The 13,421-nt window shown below is 40.7% G+C and overlaps 1 protein-coding gene across 1 annotated transcript in view; it reads left to right on the plus strand.

Annotated features, from left to right (window-relative positions):
• LOC111219880 (potassium voltage-gated channel subfamily H member 4-like) overlaps positions 1–13,421 on the plus strand; it is a 35,478-nt gene that overhangs the window by 19,586 nt on the left and 2,471 nt on the right. Inside the window, exons 5-14 of the mRNA XM_022742718.1 lie at positions 1,020–1,260; positions 2,855–3,012; positions 3,160–3,361; positions 4,453–4,647; positions 5,198–5,397; positions 5,683–5,932; positions 6,016–6,230; positions 10,905–10,943; positions 11,884–12,275; positions 13,321–13,412. Coding sequence (XP_022598439.1) covers positions 1,020–1,260; positions 2,855–3,012; positions 3,160–3,361; positions 4,453–4,647; positions 5,198–5,397; positions 5,683–5,932; positions 6,016–6,230; positions 10,905–10,943; positions 11,884–12,275; positions 13,321–13,412 — 1,984 coding nt within the window. The remainder of the gene's footprint in view (positions 1–1,019; positions 1,261–2,854; positions 3,013–3,159; positions 3,362–4,452; positions 4,648–5,197; positions 5,398–5,682; positions 5,933–6,015; positions 6,231–10,904; positions 10,944–11,883; positions 12,276–13,320; positions 13,413–13,421) is intronic.

Genomic DNA, 13,421 nt, shown 5'->3' on the forward strand with positions numbered 1-13,421 from the left:
TTCATTAACCTGCCTCCTTGTTTCTGGCCTCACCTGTTCGTGAAGTGGCCACATTGTTTCGTGGATGGATTACTGCTCATTTATGTCTCCTTTCTGTTTCCCTCTCACCACTGCTACGGGTAATAGCTTCTCCTCCTGTCTCCTAAACATTGTTAAGGCTATTATGTGCCAAGTGCATGGCCCCATTTGGAGAGCTGCAGTCTCATTATGTGCCGAATGGTCTCCACCACCTCATCAGACGTAGCAATGCATATTTTGTGCAATTGGATTTTCTTAATAAAAATGAAATAAGCGGAATGAATAAGCAAGAGGTTTCCAAAAATAACAGCAGTGGATGGTCAATGTTCTAATTCCCCTCATTTCCTTATAGTAGCAAAGCCACCATTGTACTGTACCACCTGAGAATTAAGACACTAATGCCATTTGGAAGGATTAAGTCAAGCCTAGGTCAAATCATGTATGAAATTACACGGCATCAGTGTTGGTAATAAGTTTCCCCCTCACTGACCACAGTCATATCTCTGTCATTTTGTATTGTTATTGCACAGCCATTTAAAAGGTTTATAACTGTCTATAGGAGGCTTTCAAGAATAGATAACCGGCAGCATTACCATATCTTTTTCACTTGATTTGCCTCCCACACTGAATCATCAGCGGTCAAAACACAAGCGAGGGTGTTGACATTTATATTGTCCGTTTCTGCAAAATCTTGGCACTGCTATGTCCTTCTGATTATCATTTATTTTCACAGCACACCTTGTGAGCATCTGGTTATCAAGTTATTCATTTATGCAGCTTCTCTAGGATGCTTTGTGTTTTGTGTATTTATTAACTTGAGCTTGAAAATCAAGAGGCTAGAGGTTATTACTGGACTTTCACTCCTAACAGGCAAACCACCTTTCTATATGAGTGGCATATGTGTGTGTGCATGTGACTCTGTACATGCTCTTGTCTGTTTCAACAGAAATATTTAAGAGTGTTTTTGCCCTGCTAAACTTCATCTTCCTGTTCTCTCACAGAACAATATGGGCAAGTCTTCAATACCAGAGTACAAGGTGGCAGCAGTGCAGAAGTCGCGTTTCATTCTGCTCCACTACAGTGTGTTCAAAGCCCTGTGGGACTGGCTCATTCTGCTGGCCACCTTCTATGTGGCTGTCACCGTTCCCTACAACGTTAGCTTCACACCCTACGATGACACTGTCACAGCTGCACGCTCCACCATTGTAAGCGACATTGCAGTGGAAATGCTCTTTATTATAGGTGAGTATTGATAGAAGTTACTGAATAGATCATGCAACTCATCTAATTCAATGTTATCACCAGCTGTAATATGTATTTATACAGAAAAGGCATTTGATTGATTGGAAATGAATTGTCTTTGGTGATGGGGTGGTTATGGAGATTTTTTGATTTTTTTAAGTACCCTTTCAGGCTATAAAATAAATTTGACTTTTACTCTTAAGTAATTTATCGGATGATTCAGGACTGTAAACAGAAATCCTAAAGGAGTCTTTATTACTCTATTCATAAAATTTCTCACAATAATTATTAAATGTTGCGCAATTCTATTTGCAAGGAATTAGATATGTGGTTCAACCAAAAATTTCCCCTTTGCTGTCTTTAAAGACTGGAGGGGAAAATAAGACCCCTTTGTTTTTATGTGTATGTTAAAGTGATCAATGTCCAGTATTACAGCTGTATGCAGGGGATGATGTTTTGTGTTGTGTTTGATCTAACCTCCAGTTAGGGATAAAATAATTATAATAAAATTTTGATCACAAAAAGATGTAATAATAATATTATGGTGCTTTGAAGGTAGTTTTTATGTGGTAACATCTATCCATTTTCTTGACACCTATGGCAACAGGGAACAGGAGCAACCCAGGCATCCTTTTCCCTAGAAAGTTCTCCTCGTTCCATTCAACCTAGGTTTTGTAGTCCCTTCAGGATGTCCTGAGTCTCTCCCAGGGACTCCTCCCAGTTGATAATCCTTGATAAACCTCAAAGGGACACACCCAAGGGATGAATTGAGGTGGCAGAAGCTCAATGTTCTCCTCTTAGTGTACATTAACAGTGGTTAGGAATCCCTCAACTTGGTACAAACACAGAACCACCAGCCGTGCTAGACTAGAGTTAGTTTGTTTGTTGTAACTTATTGTATTTCCTATTTCTCTTTTGAAGACACGTGACTAATTAATAGACAGAAAGAGAGAAACAAAAATGCAAACAACCTCATATAGCACTCAAAATAAGGCATGCTTGCCAGAAGTATTTAGGAAAATGATATATTGGAGAGGAGGTGCCACTGATTTTAATCAGTCTTACACTAATCTGCACTTTGCTGTATGTGCTCTCCAAAAATCACCATCCTCATCATCTTACCTTCCTTAAACTTATCATTACTGAAATTCCCATTGAGTGGTGAGCCATCGTCTCTGCCAACATCGACATCATGTTTCTGAGACTAAGGTTAAATGATCTGTTTGGTAAATTCACTGATCCATATGGATGCCTTAAAACACCAATATATTCCCTCATGTATTTTCCATTTCTTTTCATTTATATTGTTATTATTTTAAGGTTACATTACCATTAATATGACTAAAATTGGTAATCCACTCTGTCTGTATTCTATATTTTGTGGGAATGACAAACATCATTATGTGGTCTAAAGTATGCTTCGCATACAAGTGAACCATTTGGACTGAATCAGTTTTTTTCAGTAAAAAAAACTGCATGTTTGTGACAATGTTTCTCTTCCTGCTTAATGAACATGAGTATGACTGTACCGTCCCTTAGTCACAGATTACCTGATTACCAGACAAAAAATTACCTTTAACTTTCTTATTTCCAGACATTATCCTGAACTTTCGTACCACGTTTGTGAGCCAGTCAGGCCAAGTGGTTTATGAGCCACGCTCCATCTGCATTCACTACGCCACCACCTGGTTCTTTGTGGACCTGGTGGCCGCCCTGCCCTTTGACCTGCTGTATGCCTTCAACATCACAGTTGTGAGTACCACTGCTCTTCATGATTGCTGACATAAGGAGAAAATTGATGATTTGTCATAATACATACCGGTTTCCCTGAAGTGTGTTGCCTCCTTTCTCTCACTTTCTTCCTCACTTTGATCCCCCTTACTCTCATCTCCACCTCAGACGTCCTTGGTCCACCTGCTTAAGACGGTACGCCTGCTGCGGCTCCTTCGTTTGCTTCAGAAGCTGGACCGCTACTCCCAGTACAGCGCCATGGTACTGACCTTACTAATGTCTGTGTTTGCCCTGCTGGCACACTGGATGGCCTGCATCTGGTACATGATTGGACGCAGGGAGATAGAGACCAGTGAGACATGGGACATTGGTGAGTCTAACTTGTGGCCTTGTTGAAGTGGAAGCTGAAGTGTTGTCTTGTCTGGTGTTTGATCCATAAAGGGTGTGAAAGTAGTATTTCCTTTCTCTGAAAAGGATAAATGAAGTGATAGTTCCAGCTGATTTTCACCATATGCCATCATTTATTCGTTGTCTGTCTGTGACGTCTTGCAGGAAATAGAACCTAAAATTGCTAATTTCATAGTTAAAGTAAGCGCTGCTCCAGACTTTCATTCACCTATCATAGGTTCATTCTAAGTGAGTGGTCTAGTCTAATACCGCAGACTACATTTTGTCAATACAGTGAATAGACATTTGTTTTGTCCCCACTCAGCTATAAATAATCAGGGCTCACCTATTGGGATTTCTAGCTCTGCTCAGTGGTGAGATGACAGCGAACACCATACTCTGGCACTCTAATGAGGACAGCCTGACACCAGATCAAAAGCTCATATAACAAATGACTGGTAGCAAGCAGCATACTAATGTCTTGTTTGTGTCACTGTTTTAAAATGGTTCAACATGGAGACCAATAATCAAAAACTGACAGGCTTTTCTATTCTGTAAATTATCTGAGTGGTATCTTATTTTATTATTTATCCAATTGCGAGCATCAGACCAGAGTCTAACCAGGTTTAGGCTTTCATTACCATCTAAATGACTACAAACAAGTGAAGGGTTTGATCCTGCACCTTAACAGCAACACATGATTTTGAAACAGCAGCAACACACATACTTTGACATAATGTACAGCAAAATTGAACACCTGGTACAGTCTGCTGAGTGTGTGTTTCTGTTTATGTGTGTATATGTGGGATTGTGCATACTTTTGAGTCAGTATATTCTGTGTATAGGGAGTTTAGGTCATACCTGCTAATTAACGCTCCCTATTTATCCCTGGAGGAGCCAATCTAATTTTGCCCCGTCACGTACCAACAGCCTGCTGACAATCTCTTTCTGACACATACAAACACACAGACCCACTATACACTCTTGTCTTTCTTAGAACAGGTGTTGAAGTACGTGCGGACCACATTAACTGTTGCCTTTGTTCTTCTCTCGTGCTCTACCTCTACAATCTAGGGTGGCTCCATGAGCTGGGCAAACGTCTGGAGACACCGTATATCAACAGCACGGTGGGCGGCCCGACAGTGCGCAGCTCCTACATCGCTGCCCTCTACTTTACCCTCAGCAGCCTGACCAGTGTGGGCTTTGGCAATGTCTGTGCCAACACTGATGCTGAGAAGATCTTCTCCATCTGCACCATGCTCGTCGGCGGTACGTCTGACACTAGGGTACATTCTCCCTCTGGCATCCTGGCAGAACAGTGCCTCTGTTTGGCACGTCAGGTCTAAAGATTCAGCGGGAAGTGGGTTGGATGGTTTGGCTGGCCTTTAAGACTCAGCTTGTTGCCATCTTTATATACCAATAAACAGATTATTTTAGCTGAGGTGGCAATTATTGGTGCAACAACACATAAGATAATTGTTTTTGCTTTATTGCTTTATTTTTTATTCAGACTGCTTATCAGAGCAGTGATATAAATGGAGCTGTAAATTACTGTGGCCCCTGATTGGATCAATAAGCACATAAATGGTAACTATTATAGATGACTGGGTAGTGATCAATATGAAGATTTATTTTTATTTTAAAGCAGGAAAAGTATTTGAAAGGAATTAAAAATAAAAGCCACCTTTTGAAGTATTTTTTTCTTTGAGAGACAACTTTCAAAATTAAGTTGTATTATTTCAACCTAAGAATACTAATACTCAGTCTTTATATTGTCATTTACTGTCTTTCATGCTAGTTGTTTTCATCTCTCATACAGCACTAATGCACGCCCTCGTCTTTGGTAACGTGACGGCCATCATCCAGCGAATGTACTCACGCCGTTCTCTCTACCACACACGTATGAAAGACCTGAAGGACTTCATCCGTGTCCACCGTCTGCCCCAGCAGCTCAAACAACGAATGCTGGAGTACTTCCAGACCACGTGGTCTGTCAACAATGGTATAGATGCCAACGAGGTAGGAGTCCCTTTCATTGTTGTTGTCATGTAATACCTTTGCACACAGTTCTGTCTGCCCCCAAGGAACTTCAAGCCAATGTTTTGATGGCATTTACCTGCTGTAAAATCCATTCACAAGCCTTTGTAGCCTTAATTGTTTATGATTTTGCACAACATATGGCTGCAGGTAAACCATTAATTGACATCCTATTGAAATTCAAAAAAGGGTAACTGGTGGCAACACAGTCCATTCCCTAATTACCAATCAGTGCCGCATCTCGTTACATCTGTCACACATCCCCAGCTCCTGCATGACTTCCCTGATGAGCTGCGGGCTGACATCGCCATGCATCTGAATAAGGACATCCTCCAGCTGCCGGTCTTTAAGGGGGCCAGTCGTGGATGTCTGCGCTCTCTCTCCCTCCATATAAAAACCTCCTTCTGCGTCCCTGGGGAGTATCTGATCCGCCAGGGCGATGCGCTGCATGCCAACTACTTTGTGTGCTCTGGGTCTTTAGAGGTGCTGAAAGACAACATGGTGCTGGCCATATTAGGTTTGTATTGTAGCATCAAGTTTGAGGTGTTTAAGTAGCATAAAGTCACACAAGAAAGTGAATATTTACTATTTTGGTTTTAGGGAAAGGGGACCTGATCGGGTCGGACCTGCCGGGAACAGACCAGGTCATCAAGACCAACGCTGATGTGAAGGCCTTGACCTACTGTGACCTACAGTATATCAGTGTTCGAGGCCTGAGAGAGGTGCTGGAACTTTACCCTGAATACGCCAGCGTGTTCGCCTCTGACATCCACAACAACCTCACATATAACCTGCGTGAGGGCAGCCAGGACGAGGTACTGCTATCCTATCCTATCCTATCCTATCCTGCTATCACAACGTTAATTCTGCCTGAGCTTACCAACCTATAATCATTCTCCCAACATATTACCCACATGTTTATTAGACTGTACATCAGTACATGAAGATAAGGAGAGCAGTGGTGATGTATGGGTTTTGAACATTTAGAAATCATTCTGGTCTGCTGAGGCAGCTGTTGGTAGAGTCATCTGTATTGTTTCCTCTTCTACTATGGATTTCAACTATCTAATAGTTAAATATTTGTCCAAAGTGGTGATTCACAAAATACAGTTAGCACTTAATTCTTGGGGCTGGCACTCAAACTTTATTATTTAGTATTAACTTTAGACATCAATCTGAGATATAGCGAAGATTTTTCCTTTTCTCGGTTTGCAGCTTGGTTTGCAAGTGTTTTTTTGTTCAAGGTCTTTTTATTTGCATTTAAAGTTTTACAGAATGCAACTCAACGCCGACAGTTGAACAAATACAGTGTACCCCTTCCCCCCTTGTTCTGCTCCAACAGAGCCCCATCCACTACAGAACCACTGCACTCCAAACTAATCACATATACATACAGATAAGTAAAATTAATGTGACAATAAATTTAGGCAAGACAAGAGAAATCGGACAAACAACAGAATCAAATTAAATAAACTCTACGGTAAATAGAAAGAAAAAAAATTGCAAGTGTTGTTTGATAAAGGTATTTTAAACTTGGGTTTACATGTGTATAATAATTCACAGTTTGAACATGTAAGAACTGGTCATTGTTTCAGCTTTGAAGGAAATTAATGATGTGTTCTTGATTATTAGATTGTGCATTGCAGCCCAGCAGATGTTACACACGCACCGTTTCCCCCTACATTTATCTGATAGTGGAATAGAGCATACAACACACCAAACAACACATTCGTGCCCCCTGAGGTGCCTTTGTCACTCTCCTTGACACTTGTTCTGCCACAGCGACCAAAGGGCTGTTGGTGACTTGATTGTCACACCAGTTACCATGCGTGGGTGCCGCTGTCAGGCAGCCGTATCGCTTGCCTGTTACCACCCCAAAGCACAACAGGATGACATTACACCCAGACACTGACCTCCTCCCAGCATTGCCTGTTACCCCTAACAGTTATTTAAGAAAGCATTACGTAAGGCAGGATAATCCTCCATCTGTGGAGAAAATGCACCTGTTGATGTTACACATGTAGCCATGTTTACAGGCACTGTTATATAATCTTTAAAAAATGGATCTTGAAAACCTACAGAAACAATGTAACAAAGTTCAGTGGTTGTGTTGCATGGCATGTTGTTGAACCGTATGATCAAAACAAATTAATGCCAAGATGTCATTGATGTGTGACTGACAAAAATGACAAAGCTCCCTGAGGACTTTCCCAATCTCATCCTAATTGTCAATCACAAACATTTTGTACTTCCTTCAAGCATTCATCTTTGTTCCCACAGGCCTTTTTCATTGTTTGAAGGTTTTCTTAATTTATTCATTTTGTTTTTTTGTTTTATTTGTGGTTTGTTAAGTTTGGAACATGAAGAACAGGACATCTGTGCTGGCCGTGTTAATTACCGGATGTCTTTGTCAGACAGGCCGAGGGAAAAGAACTGAACTGAAAGAACTGAATTAATGAGGGCTTCAAAAACAGGATAATTATGTTTGCGGAGTTTCCCTCCATAGAGACACATCATAGATACAATTTGTCACCTTACAGAATCCATGCGTATATGACAGAAAAGCAAATTATTTTAGAAAAGTTGACTATCATAAGATCTCTATTTTGAGTATAGCTGCCATATATGTTCATACGTTACTAGACTTATTACAGTCTTTAATTTAGATTCAAGCAGGCTTCTCGGGGGCCAGGTTGATCACAAGTATTAGTTCTCTACTTCTCCCACACCATCTGCTCAGAGTTTATGCTCAAGCTCAGTCGGGGCACCGCCGCTCCCCTGACAGGATGAAGGAGTGTGCAGCTACCTGGCCGTGCTGCCAGGTCCCACAGATTCCTGACACACACACACACACACACACAAACATACAGTCGTACTGGTCTCATTCACATCCTCACCGTGGGTGGTTTTAGGTGGGAGTTGTTGTAGGATGGGAGGTCCTTTTGCACTAAAGAGATACTTGAGAATATGCTGACTGTACAGCAATCAGTCAACTGTAGTGAAATACTGCCAAAGAAACAGATTATAGAAATGCTTAGTCCCCAAAAGGGACTACATTATCTTGTCTTCAAGGGAAAAACCCAGTCTGATGGAAAATGAGGGATTTTTTGTCAACTCTGTAATTTAATTTCAACTTGTATTGCAGTGCTGTCAATTAAATTCTTCTCAATTGGTGTTGATATAGAACATAAAAGTTTTACAGCTTTTTTTACTCAGCATACTGCAAACATACAAACAGAGACAAGAACCCATTAGATTGCTTTCAAGTTGGGTTGAATGTCTTATCTGTAGCAACTCAAAACTGCACAAGCCAAATAAGTTGAAATTTTGTTCATCACCGACTTTCTAATTGTGAAAATAATGTAGCTCTATTCAGTTCCACTTGATTCATTTAATTTTATAATAACAATGTATCAAATGTCTTTCTGGCAAATGCTGGCTGTTCAGCCCGCAGCTCTCCTGTTTTGGTTCACTCTCGCTCTCATTGCCTCGTTTTTCTGCTCAGCACCAAGTTTGTGATTAGGCAAAGTCTGCAATGAGCTGGTGAACATAGTGGAGCATTTAGCAGCTAAAGAGCCAGACATTTCAATTAGTTGAGACCAAAAATCAGAGCTAAAAGAGAGTGAATAAGAAACACGACTCTCTGTCGCTCTGTGACTGCTAGGTGTGATTGCTAGCAAGTTTGTTATATATTGTATTATATATTGTTGTATATATATTCACAGCTTGTTTCAGCTGCTCCTAAGTGGCCAAAAAATAGTTATTGGTTTAAGGTTAGGTTGAATGATTTGGTGTGAACTAGGTACCAGGAGCATGACTTATATATATAAATATATAAGGAGTGACTATACTGTCCTGGGTAGAGCGGGAAGGTCACTATTCCAGTAGAAAGCCAGCACTGAGACGAAATTTGTTGAACTATAATGACCATGTCGCCACAGGGAGAGTAGTCAGTAGTCATGGGGTGTGAAGGACAAACTGGTCGGCCAGGAGTTATGGGGATGCAGCTCTCTTTGGAGCCTCATATGACAACAACAGTTTAACAAAGTTGACAAAGGCAGCCAACTGGTAACCAATGAGCGCAAAAGTACAGCATGTTTATTGGAGAGCTAGAGACAAGATGAGCTCAATGTTATTGACATGTTGGGTGGGATAAAAATACTAATCAGGAGTCGGCTGAAGGAGCACAGAGAGGGGATGACAGAATGTCACAACAACAGTCCCAGGTGACCATACCATCAGGCAACATCAGTATGATTTCAAGTACACCCCTGATGATGAGTTTGCACTTACTTAGCTGTCAATGGTCTATGCTTCTGATTTTTAAGCTATTCTGAAAACAAAAAAAATGTTTGTTTGTTTTCTCACCGACATCAGTTTCTGAATAAATTTGTAGCAACAAAGGAAGTCAAGTATTTGCTCAATTGTGCTTCAATTTCTACCTGTAACACCTGGTTTTAGATGGTTGGTGTGCAGCAAAAACAAATCGCACACAATGTATACTGCCATTTTGTAAGATCTGTTCCTTCAGAATGGCATGCATGTGCAAATACACCATAGCACACTTGTGAGTGACAGGAAAAAGCCCCTCAATTAAGTCCCTGCAAACCCACTTTCCTATGTGGGACACTTTTGGCATCAGTGCCCCATTACTTGATATTGATGTTCAGTTAATGTCATTTGGCACTAATATTGCTCTCTTTCTATTTAATCATTCCAAGTTGCTCTGGGGTTAACTTTCCTTATGAGGAGAATTTGTCCCTGCCTTGAATAGACTCACTGATTTCCTCCCTCTGTCTCTCATATAGCACCACCATCTGAAGAGATGGTGGTGCTATATGAAAGATTCACAGTTGGAGTTTTATTTTTGCTTTCATATCATTTCAGCTGTGCTGATTTTTAAACCCAGTATTGTGCTTCAATGAAGGATTAAATTTAATGTGTATCCTCGGTGAATTGGCTTCCTTGCATCAAAGAGCATTACTGGCACTAGACTGGTAGAGCGACAGACTGTGGCTTGTGTTGTCACATTAAGCCATGTTGTCAGAAGCACATTTTTTCACACATGAGGGAAGGCTTCACACTACCACAGTTTCATTTTCCATCCAGCTGGTGATTATGCTAATTTGCTAGCAATTTCTCCACACACCAGCAGAAAGTGAAACTTTTGCTGGAATCCCTCTGCAATCAGGTGTGGAAAAAAGAATCAGTTATGTGATTCGGGTTGTGTGGCAGAGGATGTATGAGTGGCCAAGATCATTTAAGTAATGGGAAAACAAATGGAAAACCGTTGGACTGGAAAAAGAGAACAAAATAACAATTTAGAATTTTACTCAGTTTTGTAAAGGCAAAGATATCACCAAATATGTTACTGTAAGGGTTAAATATAAAATTTAAATATCTGATAGATAGGATATTAAGTAAATCAATACATTTTTCCTGCAGCTGTGTCTTTTGTAATCTCTGTTGCTTTCTTTTTGTCACTGCAGGGTCTCAACAGGTTTTCAAGGTCACCCAGGCTCTCCCATGTGAGTTCAGTGCTAATTCAATCCATCTTCTCTTTGAGGTGTCATTATTTCCTTTGTCCACAAGATGTTGTAAGTCAGTTATGAAAAATTCAAAAACACAAAGCCTGGTTTTGAATTATATTAAATATAGAGTAGGTGAGACCACTGCACAATTTTGGTGAGAGGTGTATTTGTATCATGTGTTTAAGTCCCTGGTTTTTAATTGGCGTGCATCTGGTTTTTCAAGGCAAAACCCCCAGTTTTTCTGGGACATACGGTAATGCTTATAAACATTGTGCGAGGGCTTGTACATGGACTTCCCATACAGGTTGAAACTCATTTGGAACAGAGTGTCCCTGGAGTTAGCTCACTAACTGGGTCAATAGCTCTCCTAATGGGAAACCTTATGAGCTACTTTCCTCACTATGTACTGTATGCATCTCCCTGTATCTCCCTGCCTTATTTTTCTGTTATTATTACTGTTTACAGTGTTCACATTGTTATTAAAAGTTGCATTTAATATAAAACCAATTGTTTTTACTTATAATTACACAAGCAGCTGTGGTTAGAATTTGCAATGTGATTAAACTTTGATAAATAAAAGATAATAAAAATAACATTATTTGCTTGTTATCAGCAGCTTTTAAAATAAATAGGTTATTATGTGCATGATTACTCATTAAATGTTTTCGGGGAGCAAAGTAATTTGAATGGCATTTTGAATTTGTCTGGTTTTCTAATATGATTCAATACTTAATTTAATTCATGTATTTATTATTCCAGTTTCCAAGTTTTATTTTATTTCTGCTCTAATCTGTTTTCATATCCTAAGGGCTTGTATTTTGACAAACACAAACACAAATCAGGCCATTTGAGGATTTGTGCACCTTTCTGTTGTGAAAATTATACATTAAAAAGTGTACAGTTATTAATGCTACATGTTATATTTCCTGTTTTGCAGGAATCCAGGCTCCCCTCTATCGTGGAAACCAAGGGTGATGACCCAGATGACTCCTTCCACCTCTCTCCGGCTACCCGCTCCCGTCGCAATCTCCTGCTGCCCAGCTTCAGCAGCCCCGTTCGCCGTACGTCCCTGGGGAACCTCCTGGGGGATGAATTGCGGCAGTTCAACGCCCTGCGACGCTGCCGCTCCCCAAATCTCAGCCGTGGCTTCCACGGGCAGAGCTCATCCCCTCAGCCACCCACCAAACGAGAGCACAGCACCCCTACATCAGCCCTGACCCTGGCCCCAGCCTCAACTTCAGCCCAGGGAGAGTCAGGAGCTGAGCAAAAGCCTTCAAAGCTGCTTATCCCAACTGTCACCTGCTTTGGACCCCCAGATCTGAGTCCGAGGTAGTGAAAACTAACATTAAATTCATTTTCCAAAACACAAGCAGAAAAGAGAAAACTCTTAACAGTCAAAACTACATAAATTTGTTTTAACTTGGGTAGCAAGCATTGCAAAATATAGTGTACACTGCTTGACCAGAAAATAAACAACACCTATATAACATAATGCAGTGCTATAAAATCTAAAAGCAACATGCTATTAGTAATTCTTAAACTAAAATGTCTAGTCTAGTGTGGAAACCTTGATTCTATGAAGGAGTAGGAAACCCGGCAATCATTCAGAAATTACAACAGAGTACAATCAAAACCTCTGACACACTATAAACAGCCATTACAAATAATAAGCTTCACAAATTGTTACCAATCTACCTACACTTTTCATTTTTGTTCTTAGTATCAGTTCTTCACACTGTGGCTGCTTCTGTGTGTTCACTCAAACTCTACCACTTATTATCTGTACCACTATTTCATTTCATAGACATGTAGTCACACTCAAATTATGGCAAAACACAGGAAGTTGTTCCCTTTACATTTCCTTAACATGTATTGTTTTAAATTAATTCCTTTTCCTATCACAGACAGTATCTCACAGAATTTTGTAGAGCACAGTATGTCTACATACTTACTCAAGTTATGCTAACCTTAGAACGTCTGACATGATCTGAAAAAGGTGTTGCAGTAAGTGACACCTAAAGTCATGCTAGAGAAACCTGCATAAACGTAGAGTATTTGCATTGCATATTTCAACAGATGTCACTGAATTTCATTACCAGAGTACCTTATCCTCCTGCCCTAACCATCTGTATTCATAATGTATCCCTAAGTCATCCAGTAAGTCCTAGATATGGGTAAGTGCTGGTTCAGAGGGCTCAGGTGTCCGCCCCTCCAGACTGGGCTCTTCTCCTCATGTTCAAACCTACATGGGCTTCTGCCAGCAGCAGCTCTCATGGCACATTCCTGGGTCGTCTGCTGGCTCCAATGATAATTGAAAAAGCTCTACTGTTACATTAACTCCAGCTTCCCTCCTCTTCACCCCCTCCCGCCACAGGGTTGTAGACGGCATTGAAGACAATGGGCACACGTTCCATTTCAACGTGGAGCACAGCGGGCCTAAAGCCAGTACAGGAGGCAGCACCCAAGGTAAGCCAA

This window comes from Seriola dumerili, unplaced genomic scaffold (genome assembly GCF_002260705.1).
Source record: "Seriola dumerili isolate Sdu_G_001 unplaced genomic scaffold, Sdu_1.0 BDQW01000068.1, whole genome shotgun sequence".
In the NCBI taxonomy this organism is placed as follows: Eukaryota; Metazoa; Chordata; class Actinopteri; order Carangiformes; family Carangidae; genus Seriola; species Seriola dumerili.